The following is a 14757-nucleotide window of genomic DNA, read 5'->3' on the forward strand; positions in this document are numbered from 1 at the left end:
TGTGTGTGTGTATGTGAGTGTGTATGTGTGTGTGTGTGTGCGCTCCTGTCCCAGAGTTGAAGCTTCTCCTCCTGCTCCTCACACCCCAGGCCCACTGCGAACCCAAACAGAGGAGGTGCCCTGTGGGGCTCACACCCCAGGCCCACTGTGGACCCCAAACAGAGGAGGTGCCCTGTGGGGCTCACACCCCAGGCCCACTGTGGACCCCAAACAGAGGAGGTGCCCTGTGGGGCTCACACCCCAGGCCCACTGTGGACCCCAAACAGAGGAGGTGCCCTGTGGGGCTCACACCCCAGGCCCACTGGGGACCCCAAACAGAGGAGGTGCCCTGTGGGGCTCACACCCCAGGCCCACTGGGGACCCCAAACAGAGGAGGTGCCCTGTGGGGCTCACACCCCAGGCCCACTGGGGACCCCAAACAGAGGCGGTGCCCTGTGGGGCTCACTCACCCGCGGCCGGCTGCCCCGCCTGGGCCGGCGCCGGAACCTGGAGCCCCGATTTGCCGTCGCTGCCGTCACATGACCCGGCGCCGTCCGTCTGTCCGGCCGGGGAGGAGGCGATCTCCGCCAGCACCTCCAGGTCCTTCAGGATGACCTGGGAGAGAGAGGGGGTCAGTGTTAGCAGGATGACCTGGGAGAGAGGGGGTCAGTGTTAGCAGGATGACCTGGGAGAGAGGGGGTCAGTGTTAGCAGGATGACCTGGGAGAGAGGGGGTCAGTGTCTGCGAGAGGGGTTAACGATTCATCCTCTGTGTCCATCTGTCTAAACTTCTGTCTAAAAGCTCCTGAGATAAACCTTGCCCCGTCCCCCGGATTTCTGTGGGCTGTGAATGGCCGTCACCACGCAGACGACAAACAGTCATAGAATAATGATAATATCTAATATTTCATACACAATGTATAATGCCGAGCACCATCTCTGAACATCACAGGATGAGTCCGGCCTGTGGGGGGGTGGCTCCGAGCAGAAGTTTTGGAGGTTTCCCCCATAAGAGTACCCCCCAAACGAGCAGGACTGAGAAGCCCTTCGGTAGACCCACTCCATTTTCGCTGTACCCCCTCGAGCCCCCTCATTCCCACGGTCATTTAGCTGCCTCTATTCTACCCAGCAGCACCCCTGTCAATGAGACACTGTCGACCTTTGACCTCTGTCCTCTTTGCCCCCTTTGCTTCCTCTTCCAATCAGAGTTTGCAAACAGTGGGGTTGAAGGGAAGTGGTTGGGGGGTGTGGCCAAAATGTCCAACCACACCACCCCAGCACCTCCCTCCCGTACCCAACCCTCTCCATCAGCATCTATTCAGCCCAGTCGTCCACAGTGCAGAACACGAGGCTCCTTCCAGAAAATCAACGCAGAGTTGAACCCCACATAACCCCACCCCCACAACGTTGAGGGGGGCCTGCACTGAAGGACTACTGAAAGCTTTCAGGCCTGTAAACTGCCCAACACTGTGCAGAAACACTGAGCTCTGGGCGTTTCCCCAGGGTGCCGGTAAACCAGGAAAACAGTGTATAAGCAGAATCCCACCTCACCCTTCCTCTCTACGCTCAGAGGACCATGGGCCACCGCCCTTTGCTTTTAACCCTGCGAAGAGCAGGTCTTCTGGAAGTCACTGTTCTAGAACTCCACTGCTTTCAATCACCAGTAGTGACAGTAACATCAGCATTAGAACGCTCACTTTAGAACATTCTTTGTTACATCAGTATTAGAATGCTCAGTTTAGAACATTCTTTGTTACTTCAGCATTAAAATGTTCAGTTAATCACATTCTAATCACATAATTGTGACCTCACACCTTAAAGGGTGTAAAAGGCCTCTGTTGTTGCCACTGACCCTGTCTATAGAGCTGAGGAGGCGGGAGCAGCGGGGCCCTGTTATAACGCACGCTAACGTGCAAACAGCCACGCTAGCCTGGCACAAACTCACCGTTTCTGTCTCCCGCAATCACAGCACAGAATTACAGGGCCGATTCCCACACATTCAATCCATTTATAGACATACAATCCACAATCCAAACTCACATTTGGGCGTCTAAATGAACACATTCTCACAACCAAACTTCCATGCACTGTATACACATTTGTATGGGGGCACTATTTTTGTTACCTAACAAACACACGCATACACACACTAACTCCCCACAGGCATATAGGCTCTCTCTCTCACTCACACTCACACACACACACACACACACACACACACACACACACACACACACACACACTCTGTCTCCACTGCCTCTCAGGGGGGATGCAAATAAAAACATGCAATATTTAAATATTCCGAATTACCCAGCTGAACTTTAGCAGTAAAAGTCAAATTGATTTCTTTAAACATAATTAATTTCTGTACAATGCGAGTCGTGTCCCTCAGATAAAGTCCAAGTTTACCAGCAAAAACCAAAGCTTGTTACAAAAAACTACATTGCCTCAGAATAACTCTAATCATAATTTAAAAAAAAGAAAACATACACGTTCCCCTTTTGCTCTCTATCCCGCTAAAGCAGTCCCTAAAAATAAACCCAGAGAGAGGGGCGTGATTACAGACACACAGTTACTGCCAACAGCACTCTCTGGTTTTTCAGAAGAACTCCTTTTAAGGCATCGGTCCCCCCTACTGTGCATTACAGCATTCAGTATGCAGCATGCACTTCTACATTTCTACATTTGTTTCTTCTATGGAGGTTACGTTTCATTAGCACAATGTGAGATCATCTTTTTTCTGAGGTCACAGAAAATAGCTGAACGTTTACACATTTACACATTTTATTTATTTAAAAAAATTTGCCTTGTTTGAAGTGGTTGCACTTCAAGAACTCTGGGCGCTGTTCAAAGCAATTCCAGAGTTTTGAGAGGACAAGTCTCATTAATTCCTACACACCGCTACATCCAGCGTCAACTTCCTGTACTGGAAAACATGCCTGGAGGGAGGGGGAGCAGGGGGGGTCACTGAGGTGATAACAGCCAAAGGGGGGGGGGGGGGATTGGTGTTTAAAGTCCCCCCCCCCCCCCCCACCCACTTCTCCACCCCAGAGGCTTTTTATCCATGAATCATATTTCACCCCCCCTCCCATAAAACCTTGAGTGCAGATCTCTGCAGAGCCCTGCAAGCTCACCCCTAGGCCACAGCAGTAAAAAAAAAGCAAACTGAATCCTGCTTTTTTTTTCTTTTTCTTTTTTTCTAAAAGAGCAGGGTAACGGCATCTGATCCCCCTCAAAGAGCTCCGTGGGACAGCTCCCACTGCCTCTCTCGCTGGGGAGAGCCCAGCAAACTAAACACAGAGACCCACACTACAGCGATGGGACAGCTCCCACTGCCTCTCTCGCTGGGGAGAGCCCAGCAAACTAAACACAGAGACCCACACTACAGCGATGGGACAGCTCCCACTGCCTCTCTCGCTGGGGAGAGCCCAGCAAACTAAACACAGAGACCCACACTACAGCGATGGGACAGCTCCCACTGCCTCTCTCGCTGGGGAGAGCCCAGCAAACTAAACACAGAGACCCACACTACAGCGATGGGACAGCTCCCACTGCCTCTCTCGCTGGGGAGAGCCCAGCAAACTAAACACAGAGACCCACACTACAGCGAGGGCGGCAGTGTGTCCAGACCTGGGGCAAATTCAAGGTTTAGTTTTATTTAGTAGGTTTTATTTAGTAGGTTTTATTTCAACCTACTAAATACTCGCAAAAAGTGCAAACCCCCTGCCTTCTGGTACTCTTCCTTGGCTCAGTTGCACCAGGCAAGATGGACAGTGCACAGAAAAAAGTATTTGAATCGTAAAACAATTACGTGTTTGAGGCAGCTCCGGTCTGAGAGTGCGCTCGGTTTCGCGGAACGACTTCTGAACGGAGGAAGTGACCGTGGGAATATCAGAGTGTCTTGTGTGAACTGTAGTCATAGCGGAGGCACTGACGCTGATGGATGAGGTATGCTATGCCGTTCTAAAATACCTCACCGTTACGAGGACCGAAACAGCTGAATAGGGTCTGTGCAGCAGGGAGACAAGTGCGTCTAAAAACTGAATACATAAAAAGTGAAAACAGAAAACCTTCTGTGAGATCCTGTTTTCACTTCAGGATCAAAAGAAGACTAAACAAATCTGGAACAGGACCAGGAGAGCCCGTTGAATTTCCCTTAAACCCCAGCACGAGTCTCGACTGGGCCTCCAAAACAGCCAGTAAAACACACAATGAAATAATAACTTTTCCTTATAAGACTTCCTTTAAATCAGCTGCACAAATGCCCTCTTGTTTTGCTGTCAGATCTGTCAGCTTGAAAGTGCTCCTCAGATCCAGCCTATTAATCCCATTTGGGGGGGGAATGTACCCCCAAAAAAGCATGTATCTGGAGAGGTTATAAGCATTCATCAGCTCCAGGTGTTCTCCCCACCAGCCCCAAAAAAGCACCCAGGATCATCTTACCCACATAAACCATTACATGGGCGGTGGTGGGACTGTTCCAGGAACGGTCTTTATAGCCTTCGCTAATTTACGACGAGCCGGGTCCACTCAAAGCGGCACGTCCGCCTTGGATTAGTTTCCAAATACCTCTTACTGACTCGCTCAATTTGACTATAAATAGTCCGTTTTTGAGGGAACTGCGTGATGATGTGTAACGATTACACAGGGTTTCAGAGCCAATGGAGCAGAGCTGGTGCAGAACCCTGCTGTATGACGGAGGGAGACGGAGCTCCGCTAGCAGCCCAGCGCTAATCCACTAAAGCAATGTTTGTTTAAACTATGGGTCAGGGCCCAAAATTGGTCACGGGAGAGTATGGGGTCCCAGAATGAGTCTGGAGCCCAATAGGCTGTGCTAGTACATGTATTTGACAGGTCGCTGACATTTAGGTCATAACATTAAAACGTTTCAGAACCAGTGAGCTAAAGCAACGGCGGCCTGCATTACAAAACATCATACAACGGCTTGGCTCAATACTCAATTTTGATTGGCCGGGAGGAGTAAATGAATGCTCATCAATGGTCTGACTCCTTAAAACATTTTACATTTTATTAATTTTTTGTTATAAATTCCTCCACCTAGGGCATTAAACAGCACACTGCAAGGAAGTTCCTCAGCGCTTGAAAGAGTGCGTACGTATGGGCGTAATCGCGTTACGTAATGAGCCCACAGCTGATAACAGCGGGGCAGCGGGCCTCTCATAGCGCTCTGACGCACAGCCCCTAAGCACGGCCATCTCTGTCACTGCCGCCCACCACACAAAGGCTCACAAAGAGCGCCGGGGTCCGCAGGTTCCTGTTTACAAGCAGAGAGAGAGAGGGAGAGAGGGGGAGAGGGAGAGAGAGAGAGGAGAGAGGAGAGAGAGGGGGGGAGAGAGGGGGGGGAGGGGGAGGGAGAGGGAGAGAGAGGAGAGAGGGAGAGAGGAGAGAGGGGGAGGGGGGATAGGGAGAGGGGAGAGAGAGAGGGGGAGAGAGGGGGAGAGGGAGAGGGAGGGAGAGAGGGAGGAGAGAGGGGAGAGAGAGAGAGAGAGAGAGAGGGGGAGGGGGGAGAGGGAGAGGAGAGAGAGGGAGAGAGAGAGGGAGAGGGAAGAGAGCGAGGAGAGAGGGGGAGAGGGAGAGGGAGAGAGAGAGGGGGAAGGGGGAGAGGGAGAGAGAGAGGAGAGAGAGGAGAGAGAGAGAGGGGGAGAGGGAGAGAGAGAGAGAGAGAGAGAGGAGAGAGAGGGAGAGAGAGAGGAGAGAAAGAGGGGAGAGAGGATAGAGAGAGAGGGGTAGAGAGAGGGGTAGAGAGCGAGCTGGAGCATGTGAGTGAGGTTGATGTTTGTGCGAGAATAAGTGCAAGAGAGAGGGGGAGAGAGAGAGAGATGGATAGAGAGGGGGAGAGAGAGAGACCCGGGGGCGGCGGGGGGAGCGGAATCAAACGGCCCCATCCGTGGATATAAAGGGCCTGTTTTTCCGCACAGCTTGGGCTTTTGAGGAATCCGTTGAGGGAGGGAGGGAGACACCAGCGCTTCCTGAGAGAGAGGGGCTTCAGCTGCAGCGGAAGAGCGGGTGGGGAGGGGGGTGCGGGGGAGGGTGAGGGAAGTGGGATTATGTAACCCACTCCTCGCAGGAAGCTGCCAGATCATCTTTGGGAAAGGGGGGTGCGGGGGGAATGTCTGTGGAAACAGAGGGAGACGTACACACCTGAGCAGGTGATTTCGGGTGAGTGTTGGTATGTCCGGTCATGTCCCCCCCACCCCCCCTTCTGGTACGCTGGCGGTTCGGCGGATCAGTGGAGGTTCGGACGAAAATGCGAAGGTGGAGGATGGCGGTGTTATTTTATTGATATTTTTTTCAGTTTTCAGACACTCAAGAGTGACTGTTACACAACTGAATCATGGCACACAAGCGCAGAGGAGAGGGGGATCCAGGGGTAGTGGGGGAGGGAGAAAGGGAGAGTGAAAGAGTGGAATAAGGGTCTGTGTGTAAGGGTCTATGATGGTTCCAGTAACAGTATGGGGTAAGGGTCTAAGTGAATAAGGGTCTGTGCGTAAGGGTCTTAGTGAATAAGGGTCGGTCTGTGAGAATGTAGCTTGGCCGTCATCTGAAGCTAACCTGGGTCTGATCTTCTTGGGCAGATAACTCCCCTGGTGCTCCATCCATCTGTTAAAGTTATTATACCTCCCATGAAATAAACTAACACTCTCATCCAGACAGACACACCGTACTGCAAACAGAACAGCATTACACAAGAAGTGTAATCCAGTCAATCAGAGAGATGAGAAAGAAAAGGAGAGAGGGAGTGAGAAAGAGACAGAGAGAGAAAGTGGAACAACCAGACATATACATGCACGTCTGTAAACTGTATGTCCAACAATACCGTATGTTCATGTGTTCAATGGTGTATGTTCAATGTTCTTTGGCAACATCTTGTCATGCCAATAAAGCATTTTGAATGATATATATTTTAAAGAGAGAAAGAGGAGACAGGAAGAGACAGACACAGACGGGGGGGGCGGTAGACTGACGCATACAGAGTTGAGGCCGGCCTGTGATTAAATCTCAGCTCTGCGCTTGGGGAGGTTTTCCTGCAGGTCCTGTCTGACGGTGTCGAGAAGGACGGCGACAATATTACCCACAATCCCTTTCCCCTAGAGCCGTAAACACAGCGAGTCCGCATCGCGTTGCGGAATCGTCCCGCCGTCTGTTTCGGGGTGACAAACAAGGGACACGGAGACGCAATGAAATGAAATATTAAAGAACACAGAAGCGGGAAAGCTGAAACTCTCTGCAGAATGGATGAAAACGGGGGTTTAACAGAGACAGAAAGTGTCGGGAAGTGCCGCAGTAGAGCTGCTCCAGGCACAGGGCCACAGATTGCAGTGATGGAGCAGAATGGAGTCATTACAATAAAGCGGCTTAAAATAAACCCTGTCGTTTTTCTGTTCCCCCGGGGCAGAGCGAGAGGGTGACTCACCCCGGGAGGCCGGGCACCCTACGTCCTCCTGCAGACGAACAGCGAACAGAGCCCCAGAGAGTCCCTGCTCGACTGCAGAAACCCAATGGAACCGGACCACCAGGCCACGAGCAACCGGCAGCAATGACATTCCCTGCACTCGTTCAGCGGAGAAAGGCGTATCGAGGTCACATATGTTATCAGTAATCTGCAAAAACCTATCACAAAAAAAAAGGCAAACAAACCTAATGTGATAATGCAATAGTGTGTGGAGAGAAGCCACCTGCTCACACCTGTATTGCATTATACACCTTTTGAGGGTTTTTCACCCCATTTGGGGGTAAGGCCTAGTTTCTCCCCTTCTGTTACCCTGTAAAGCATCTTTGAGACAAGACAGTTTTCTGTGAAAAGCGCTATACAAATAAAATTGACTTGACCGTTATCTCAGACGACTGATGCGTCACACATTCCAGTTTGGGTTCCACATTCTCATGCCCATGTTCTCTAACTAAAGGGTACCACTGGGAACACAACTAGATCTCTCTGTCTCTCTCCAATTCATGAATAAACAAAATCAATCATTTATATCTTTGCGCACTAACCTGGACCTAGAACATCTTTTCGGGCACCCGAACCCTAACCAGATCTGGGCCTAGAAGTACTCAGACTAGGAGAGAGAAAGAGAGAAATGGGAGAAAGAAGAAGAGAAAGAGACTAGGAATACGGAGGTGAAGAAAGAGGGTGGATGAAGGGATGGAAGTGAGTAGAAAAAAGGAGGGATAATGAAAAGCCAGAAGTGAGAGAGCTTGAGCGAGAGAGAGGGTGGAGAAAGAGGTTGTGGGGCTGTCAGGAGACTTATCTTTGCCGATCACTCAGTCAGGCATCTCTGCTTCCTGTAACACCCCGATAGAGGGCTTTTGGGATTAATTAAATCCTCTTTTTTAAAGAGGTGGGGGGAAAAAACCCATAACGCAGTTTGCTTTTTCCCCTTCATCTCTACACCACGGCCAGGGATTGATCCCAAGATGCCTCGCACTTCCTCTCTGACTGCTCCACCAACAGGAAGCAGAATCAGCTGGGCTGGCAAACAGCCAATCGAATCGCAGCGGTGCTACGCGGTGTGTGTGGGGGGGGGGGGGGGGGAAGAGAGACTCCTGCCAGCTATGAGACCAGGGCAGGGTACAATGCTGAATCCTTTTTAGTGAATCCTTCTTCAGAAATAGTTTTAAGCACACTGATAAAATGCTGTGTTTAAGCTGAAGTGGTTATTTGTATGAAGTGTAGACTGACTGAATATCTCTTACCAAATGGAAATGAGAAAAAACGTAAATTCCACAGTCATTAGAAAAGTGTTTTGTTTACTCTGTGTGGAATAACTTGCCAGGTCATGTAGTGGAGGCAGAAACTCTGGGGTTTTCAAGACCAGACTTGGTAGATACCATCTTGTTTTTTGGTAAACTAAGTCGTCGGGATACTTTAGTGGTAGGAAAATGGCAAGCATTGGAAAATGGCCTGTTCTTGTCATTATGTTATATTATGTTACGGAGCATTCGGTCAACCGGTGAAGCTACAACTTCGGAGTGTGTGCTCAGGACAGCCTCCGCGGCTGTGTGCGGAGTCAGGAGGCCGTTTTCTCCTGATGTAACCATTACATTACATTACATTACATTACATTAATAGCATTTGGCAGACGCTCTTATCCAGAGCGACGTACAACAAAGTGCAAAGCGCATACCCATAACCAGGGATAAGTGCGCTGAAAAACCCTAACCGCCCCCTCAGCCTCCTTCCTGGGGGAAGCTTCCATGAACCCTCGCTCTTTACTCGTGTAATCTCTTACACATGTTCCTGACACCACACGGCACACGGCAACAGGCTTTTACGAGTCAGTGACCGCGGGCGAACAGCCACGCCAGCGGGAAGGTCTCACCCCACGCCGAGAGCGTTGACATCGATGGGAAGACTTCCCCCGGGCCAGGAAAGGGTGTTAGAAGCTCGTGGCGGGGAGGGGAGCGCCAGGACAAATTTGGCGTTGGCGGACAGCGGCGCTTACCTCGTCCGAATCGTCCGACAGCGTTTTGAGCAGCATGGGGAACAGGCTGTCCGTGTGGCGGAACATCTGGAGGACACACACACACACACACACACACACACACACACACAGAGGAAGAAATGTAACACTACTAATACTGGGGGATAAAAATAGCCTGCTTGTGTAGGCCAGGCTCTGGCTGCTTGCCCAGGTGGGGAGACTGGAAGCTGCTGCTCCAGCAGACCAGACAGACAGTCAAAACTACCCCGTTAGTCTGCGAAACACCATCAGCACACCAACTGGCCAGCTCCTCTCCCAGTCATCCCGGGACACGTTCCAGAACCTTCCATCACACTTTCATCAGCTCTTTATAACTACCAACACCTAAATTACATCAGAAGACACGCCCTCCGGAGGCAAAGCACCATCTTATCAATCATTATCCCCAAGCAAAAGTCTCGAGTGAAGTTTGCCCTTCTGTTGACTTCACTACAGGTCTTTTTTTTTATTTTTTATTTCCCCCTCTCCCTCCTACTTTGGGAATAAACAAAATTAATAATTTACAACCTTGTGCAGTAGCCTGGATCAAGGACACCTTGTAAACATTTTATGAAGACATCAAAGAAATTCTTCTTTCTTAAGAAAAATGACTTTACTCCTTTCACTGCCTGCAGTCCCTGCCCATCCGTACTCACATTGGGCAAAGTCCCTGATTGACAGGTCATACAGCCACTCGCCTTATGCAGAGCTTTGATTGGCAGCTGCCGTGGCCACTAACCTTGCGCGGTGTCTTGATGTAGAGGTGGTACAGCCACTTGAGCACAGCTATACGGGTCATCATGCCGGTGTTGGAGTCGTGCAGGTGTCGGTCCAGCACCTGAACAATCCCTTCCAGGTCAAGGGTCACCTGGGCCCGGTCAGCACTGCCCAGAACAGAGAGTCTATTAATAACCATACACTCCACGCACTGCTTAGAACAGAGTCCATTATCAACCATACCCACACTGCAGTGCCCAGAACAGAGTCCATTATCAACCATACCCACACTGCAGTGCCCAGAACAGAGTCCATTATCAACCATACCCACACTGCACTGCCCAGAACAGAGTCCATTATCAACCATATCCACACTGCACTGCCCAGAACAGAGTCCATTATCAACCATACCCACAATCCACTGCCCAGAACAGAGTCCATTATCAACCATACTCACACTGCACTGCCCAGAACAAAGTCCATTATCAACCATACCCACAATCCACTGCTCAGAACAGAGTCCATTATCAACCATACCCACAATGCACTGCCCAGAAGAGTCCATTATCAACCATACCCACAATGCACTGCTTAGAACAGAGTCCATTATCAACCATATCCACAATCCACTGCTCAGAACAGACACACACTGCAGCTTTTTAGACAGGCCAGAGTTGGAAGGTACAGAGCATCACACCACTTTCACAGCCAATTCTCCATCAGACCTAAAGCACACACACACATGTGCTTTAAGGGTCAGCTCAGACGTGTTCCTCAAGGTGTGTGTGTGTATGTGTGTGTGCACGCGTCATGGATATCTCAAACCCATTTTTCAGTTACTTTCAATTACCTTCGGCACATGAAGACAAATTGCAGAACATCAATATCAATGCATCAGTGTTCATAAAATGAACTGATGTGACGCTGGTGGCAATGGAGGTCCTGTCACACCATTACAAACACATCTACTTTCACACTAAGGACAGGAGACACACAAGAGACAAACGCAAAGGGCTTAACCTGTCCCCAGCTTTATTAAAGACCAAGAGCCCACATCACAAGAGGCCACTCACACTCACTGCAGAGAATGTGTGTTCAATTGCCCAAGTTTCACCTGTGATCTATATCAGCGCAGCCACAATAAAACACTGTAAACTACCCCAGCTGCTGCAGATCTATGTCAGGGTTCAATTACAGCAATCAGACCCATAGGGTCTAAACGGCCTTTTGGGCAGAGGACCCGGGACACTGTTTCTCACAGACAGAACAAATACTCCTGCCAAATCACAGAACCCCGTCAAATGCTCTCTCCCTCCTGCAGAACATTTAGATAATAAACAGTGCTGTGCAATGAGATATTTTTTTCTCTATTTTTGGAGGGGCCGAACACCATCAGAGTAGGAAAATCCAGGTTCAGAAAGTAAATGTCTTCCCCAGTATTTGATTCCAATCATCTGGATTTGTTAATTAGCACAAATCTTCAGCCAGGAGGTAAAACTAGTGAGTCAATTCAGCTGGTTGAGTTCATGGATGGAATAAACACAAGGCAGGACTTTTACATTCTGACCCCAAAACTTTCCTCTTCTGAAGACCATGGGCCTTTGATGCCTTTTTAAAATGTTAAATAAACATCTCCTCGCTAACTAAATAAACGTGCTCTCAGTTTCCCACATCAGTTTGGGAGCAGACTAGCCGATAAGAGCTGTTTTACTGAAAGCACCTTCGAAGTGCTGAATGATGCGTCACAGAATAAGCTTCATGTACCATGACTCAGCCATTAAAGGCATTTTCAGGTTCCCAGACAGAAGCAGAGGCACACAGAGAAACAGAGCGTAAAGAGGCCTTTGCAGAGGCGCGGCGGGGAGGGCAGGATGAAGGAGCGACGTGCCGAAATGAAGATAAGAGCACACGTAGAGCCCGTCTCACAGTGGCAGGCTCCTCGAGAGGGCACATCGCTCCAGCGACCAGCACGCCTCTGCCGCGAGGCAAGCGGTCTCAGCCGCCATGGAGAGCCGTGTGTACGCAGGCTTTCAGTCCCTAAACTCATTCCAATTACTCATTCAGCATTTAACTGCATTAAAGCTCAGAACATAACCGAGAGTTGTTATTTTGACAACTCACAAATAGCACATTATATTCACATTACGTGCAAACCCACAGCTCAAATACAACAAATTATTGAACTAATTATATAATCACAATCTGAGGCTGGAATAAAAACCTGTGTACACACAGCCCTCCATGGCACTGAGTTTGAGACCCCTGCTCTACACGAAATGGCAGTGGGGGGGGGAGAGGAGAGCTGCTGCAGTGTGGGAGTGTGCTGCCATCTAGTGGAGCCTGTGGAGGTTCTGGGTGCGGGATGAAAAGCTGGGGCTGGGGCTGGGATGAGGGGGGGCGGGAATAAGCAGAGGGGCCAAGCTGCACCCACACCATCCTCACACCTCCACCAGAACTCAACATCATGTTAAATCTGACACCCCACCAATGAGCGACGCACGTCTGCAGGTTTAAACTACATAACTCAACACTCGACTGTAGACCCCTGACTCAGTGACAGAGCTCCTCGGTGTAGTGAGAAGCACCCCAGGGTCCAGAATGACCCTGCCGGTTTAGAGTCCCACAGAGGCATGCGTGTTTGGGTCATAACACGGCCCAGGAAGGGGCTGGTTTAAGGCAGGCAGGGGGTGTCAGCACACGGGACAGGAGTGACACTGCACGCTCACATTCATCTCCAACAGCTCCATAAACGGCTGCAAGCCTGTGGTCATGTTTGAATGCTTATCGCTAACAACTCCCCCTTGTGGAGAATCTTCAGAGAGAGGGAGCGAGACAGGAAAAGTCTGGGAGACTCTTCAACAAGACAGATGTTTTTGACGCAACAGACGATTTTACGTCCCCCTTCTACCTTCAAAAGCAAGCATTGGTGGTTCAGTGGTAGAATTCTCGCCTGCCACGCGGGAGGCCCGGGTTCGATTCCCGGCCAATGCAAAAAAACCTTTTTTAAACATTCTTTTAACAAAAAATACATTTCAGAAAGGGAAATGCATCTTCTATTTGCACAATAATGCTTATCGCAGTTCATAAATACACAAAAAAAAAAAAAAAAACTTTCCTGCAATATACACCACAAGTCATCCTTAACTAGCGTCAAAACCACCAAATCAAGATCAAAGGTCCTGCTTTTAACCGACTAGGCTACATGTCAATCAAGTGTTACTTGTCCTATGCAATACATTTTCCAAAGGATTTGCCACAATAAGCTTCACAGCACCCTACTGTGAGCAGGACAACCTCCCTAACTCCATAAACCATATGAAGGAATCACTCAGTAATGGGACTTGTTTGTGAGAAAGGCAAGTTCAAGACAATACATCTCCAGCAGTGCCTGTTTAGGCCTATGATGTAATCCTAGGTGGTGGCCCTTGTTTTGCACCTCCTTTCTCAGAAAAACAAGAGAAAGAAAGTGAGAAAGAGGGACAGAGAGGAAATGAGAGAGAGGGAGAGATAGAGAGAGATCGGGAGAGAACGAGAGCGAGAAAGGGAGAGAAGGAGAGAGAGAGAGAAAGAGAGTGTGTGAGTGATTGAATGACTGACAGACCGACTGAGGTCCTTGAGGTGGTTCATATTGAACGAGATTCCCTGCTTCTGTTTGAACCCCCTGATGCAGAGCAGGAGTGCTGAAGACAGCAGATGAAACGCTGGGGCGAATCGTGCCTCTCACGGGTGAGGTCAAGCAGAATCCATCCGCCAGCAGAACCAGAACCGTGGCAGCTCCCAAACCGCAGTCTGCCGAGGGACGGACACGGATCGGAAACAATTTCTGGATTTCCATCCTGAGTGAGGATGACACACACGTAGCGTGTAGTGTGACGCTCTCCTTCGTTCCGTGAGCAGGAAGAACAGCACCAGAAATAGACGCCCACAGAAATGAGCTTAGAGCGAATGCTGCATGCATAAAATGAGTCTTTATGCTACAATGGAGCATGAACGTAATAACCCGGGTCTCAAAAGCAAAGAATTATCCTCGCCGCAGAAATATGCATGAGCGTTTCCAAGGTTGTTTTTGCATGACGATGACGTGGCAGGAAACGTGTGCGCCACGACGACGGCGTTGGATGTGATGCCACGCTCGCTTCCTGTCCTTTCCTGCCCAGGGCACACTGGCTTTGACAGCATCGAGCACCAGGACCTCTGGACTCTAATGTGAGCGGGAGCTTGTGTTGCCACACCAGGGGCCGATCTGCACATTTCCGTTTGCTGTGAAAGGACATCTCAAACCGAGCTCTTGAGCAAAGAAGCATCTGCTAAGTGGCTAGAATGTAAATTGTCAATGTGAAACACTCAAACATTCTCTAGCTTTAAATCGCCTGACTGTGCTTTAAGGGTGAGCCCTGCTGCTTTTTCTCCCTCAAACTTTCCTTATCCATCCTACAGTATCACCTTGCTGGCCAGTGGAGGATCCCCCCCTCTGTAGACAGGTTCCCCTGAGATTCCTGCCCATTGGGGAGTTTATCACCACCACTGTTCGGGGAGTTTAACCTCATGTGTTTGTTATTTGGGGGTTCAGGCCTGGT

At 49.8% G+C, this 14757-nt stretch overlaps 1 protein-coding gene and 1 non-coding gene across 2 annotated transcripts in view; one reads left to right on the forward strand and one right to left on the reverse strand.

The window, feature by feature from the left end:
- Positions 1-14757, reverse strand: part of vac14 (vac14 homolog (S. cerevisiae)) — a 74392-nt gene that overhangs the window by 27511 nt on the left and 32124 nt on the right. Inside the window, exons 11-13 of the mRNA XM_061247053.1 lie at positions 10203-10347; positions 9446-9511; positions 450-594 (exon numbers count right to left, since the gene is read on the reverse strand). Of these exons, the coding sequence (XP_061103037.1) occupies positions 450-594; positions 9446-9511; positions 10203-10347 (356 nt within the window). The remainder of the gene's footprint in view (positions 1-449; positions 595-9445; positions 9512-10202; positions 10348-14757) is intronic.
- Positions 13101-13171, forward strand: trnag-gcc (transfer RNA glycine (anticodon GCC)). The gene has a single exon. It is a non-coding gene; the product is annotated as a tRNA-Gly (tRNA).

The sequence above is a fragment of the Conger conger genome, chromosome 6 (genome assembly GCF_963514075.1).
Source record: "Conger conger chromosome 6, fConCon1.1, whole genome shotgun sequence".
In the NCBI taxonomy this organism is placed as follows: Eukaryota; Metazoa; Chordata; class Actinopteri; order Anguilliformes; family Congridae; genus Conger; species Conger conger.